The sequence below is a fragment of the Musca vetustissima genome, unplaced genomic scaffold, assembly GCF_032173495.1.
Source record: "Musca vetustissima isolate MV318-11 ecotype Yass unplaced genomic scaffold, APGP_CSIRO_Mvet_v1 utg50201, whole genome shotgun sequence".
NCBI lineage: Eukaryota > Metazoa > Arthropoda > Insecta > Diptera > Muscidae > Musca > Musca vetustissima.
The window spans coordinates 13,418-15,491 of NW_026883083.1; the positions used below are offsets into that span (position 1 = coordinate 13,418).

Genomic DNA, 2,074 nt, shown 5'->3' on the forward strand with positions numbered 1-2,074 from the left:
ACTGTAAAAGTTTCTCTATGGAATTATAATTCCAACACCAACTAGAAATTTTGACTTCATTGATATTAATAAGAATACATTATTATTTTTTGTTCTATTACTAATTTAGCCTCCAAGGTAGCCTACAGCAGCTGTGTAAATCCCCATGGAGAAAATGGAATTTGCATAAATATCGCCGAATGCAAATACTTACGGAATATGTTAAAGAGAAATATGACTGATGAAACGCGACAATTTCTACGAAATAGTCAGTGTGGTTATTACAGTGAACCAAAACCCCGTGCGGAAAGAACATTGGTAGTATAAACGATACAAATTGAAAATCATTAACATTATTTTTTTTATAATTTTACAGGTTTGCTGTCCTGAAAAATATCGTAAGATAGAAAGGTCCAATAATGGTGGAAGAAATACAACACCAGCTAATGAATTACCCGAACCAGGGAAATGTGGAAGATATTTGTCGAATCGAATCTATGGCGGAAATGTAACCGAAATCGACGAATTTCCATGGATGGCTTTAATACAATACAAAAAGGGTATTTTTGCACTTATTTAAAGCTCTTAATGTTTTTTTTGGCTCCCTTTTTTTGAATTTTTGCAGCCCCCAAGGACTATGTTTTCTTCTGTGGTGGCAGTCTGATAAATTCACATTATATCCTAACAGCTGCACATTGTATCGCAAATCCAAAAATACCAATTGAATGGCAATTATTTGCTGCACGTTTGGGAGAATGGGATTTAAGAGAAGATCCAGATTGTATTGAAGATATACGCGGACGTAGAAGCTGCATTGCGCCCCATATTGATATTCGAATTGACTACGCAATTGTCCATCCGTTGTATAGACCCACATCGCCTAGCCAACTAAATGATATTGCACTTGTGCGTCTAAGACAAAGTGTTCCCAATGTAATGCACATAATACCAATATGTTTACCGATTTCCGAAGAACTACGCACCAAATTGTATACATCTTACGAAACGGAAGTAGCTGGATGGGGTGTAACCGAAAATGGTACAATCAGTTCAGTAAAATTAAGGATAAGGCCTAAAGTTCAAAATATAGAAGTATGTGAGATCAATTATAGATTATTCGGAATAACCATAAGTCCAGAATCACAACTATGCGTTGGAGGTGAGGCTGACATCGATGTGTGTAGTGGTGATTCTGGTGGACCTCTGATGGTAATCGAAAATACTGATGGTGCAAATGTGTACATTGTCGCTGGTATTGTATCCTATGGACCTGCACCATGTGGTTTCGAAGGCTGGCCTAGTGTTCATACCAAAGTTGGAAGTTATATGGATTGGATAATTGGCAATTTGTTACCATAGATATTTGAGTGGTATAAATTAGTTTTGTAAATAACACATTGCATGTGGAATTAAATAATTAAAAAATCTTCAAAGTGTCCTAACAATGTGATTTATACGAAAAAAAAAATAAAATTGTAATTGATTAAATATAATTTGAATGTAAGTAATATAATTACATTTCACAATACAACACAAGAAATCTGAAATTGCAAACTGAATAAATAACCTGTAGCGTATTATGTCTTTGTGCATATGTTTGTAACAGGCAAAAGGAAACGAAATAGAAAGATTGCTCCTTTTGAGAATATGCAAAGAATCATTTCATTCAAACTTTGCCCATCTTATTATTTCTTCCAAACTTAGTTCAAATTCATAGATGGGGAATATCGGTTCACTCCTTCTGAAACCTCCACACAGGGGTAGATCTAAATGCGGCTATAGTTCATTATCGAACCTTACGTTATAATTTCGTATCTCGCTTACAACAGAGTCTTAGAACCAAACTCAAATCGCGGAACAAATCAGATAACTATTTTAATATAAACCAGTAAGGAAAGTAGTAAAGCCGGACTGGGCCGACTTTGGGTATTTTCGAAGGAATATTAACATGAATATTAACATGAAAATTTCAATACCAACACATGCCACTCTGCAACCTATTCTAGATTTTGTAAATAGATTTAAAAAAAATGTACACACGCTATTTGGTATGATTCATGGAAGCTAAGCCATATCTACATCTGAACCGATTTCA

At 34.8% G+C, this 2,074-nt stretch overlaps 1 protein-coding gene across 1 annotated transcript; it reads left to right on the forward strand.

The window, feature by feature from the left end:
- The first annotated feature begins 213 nt into the window (after positions 1–213).
- Positions 214–1,338, forward strand: LOC133329833 (serine protease easter-like). The gene is made up of 3 exons (XM_061538293.1): positions 214–297; positions 356–539; positions 605–1,338. Exons 1-3 carry the CDS (start codon positions 214–216, stop codon positions 1,336–1,338), a joined length of 1,002 nt encoding a protein of 333 aa, XP_061394277.1.
- The last annotated feature ends 736 nt before the right edge of the window (positions 1,339–2,074 follow it).

What these genes read in the sequence shown, in the direction of transcription:
- LOC133329833 (XM_061538293.1), top strand. Translation starts at nt 214, where the DNA reads ATGACTGATGAAACGCGACAATTTCTACGAAATAGTCAGTGTGGTTAT. An exon ending in CCCGTGCGGAAAGAACATTG is followed by an intron (nt 298 to 355) that starts GTAGTATAAACG and finishes ATAATTTTACAG; the next exon opens with GTTTGCTGTCCTGAAAAATA. An exon ending in TTTAATACAATACAAAAAGG is followed by an intron (nt 540 to 604) that starts GTATTTTTGCAC and finishes GAATTTTTGCAG; the next exon opens with CCCCCAAGGACTATGTTTTC.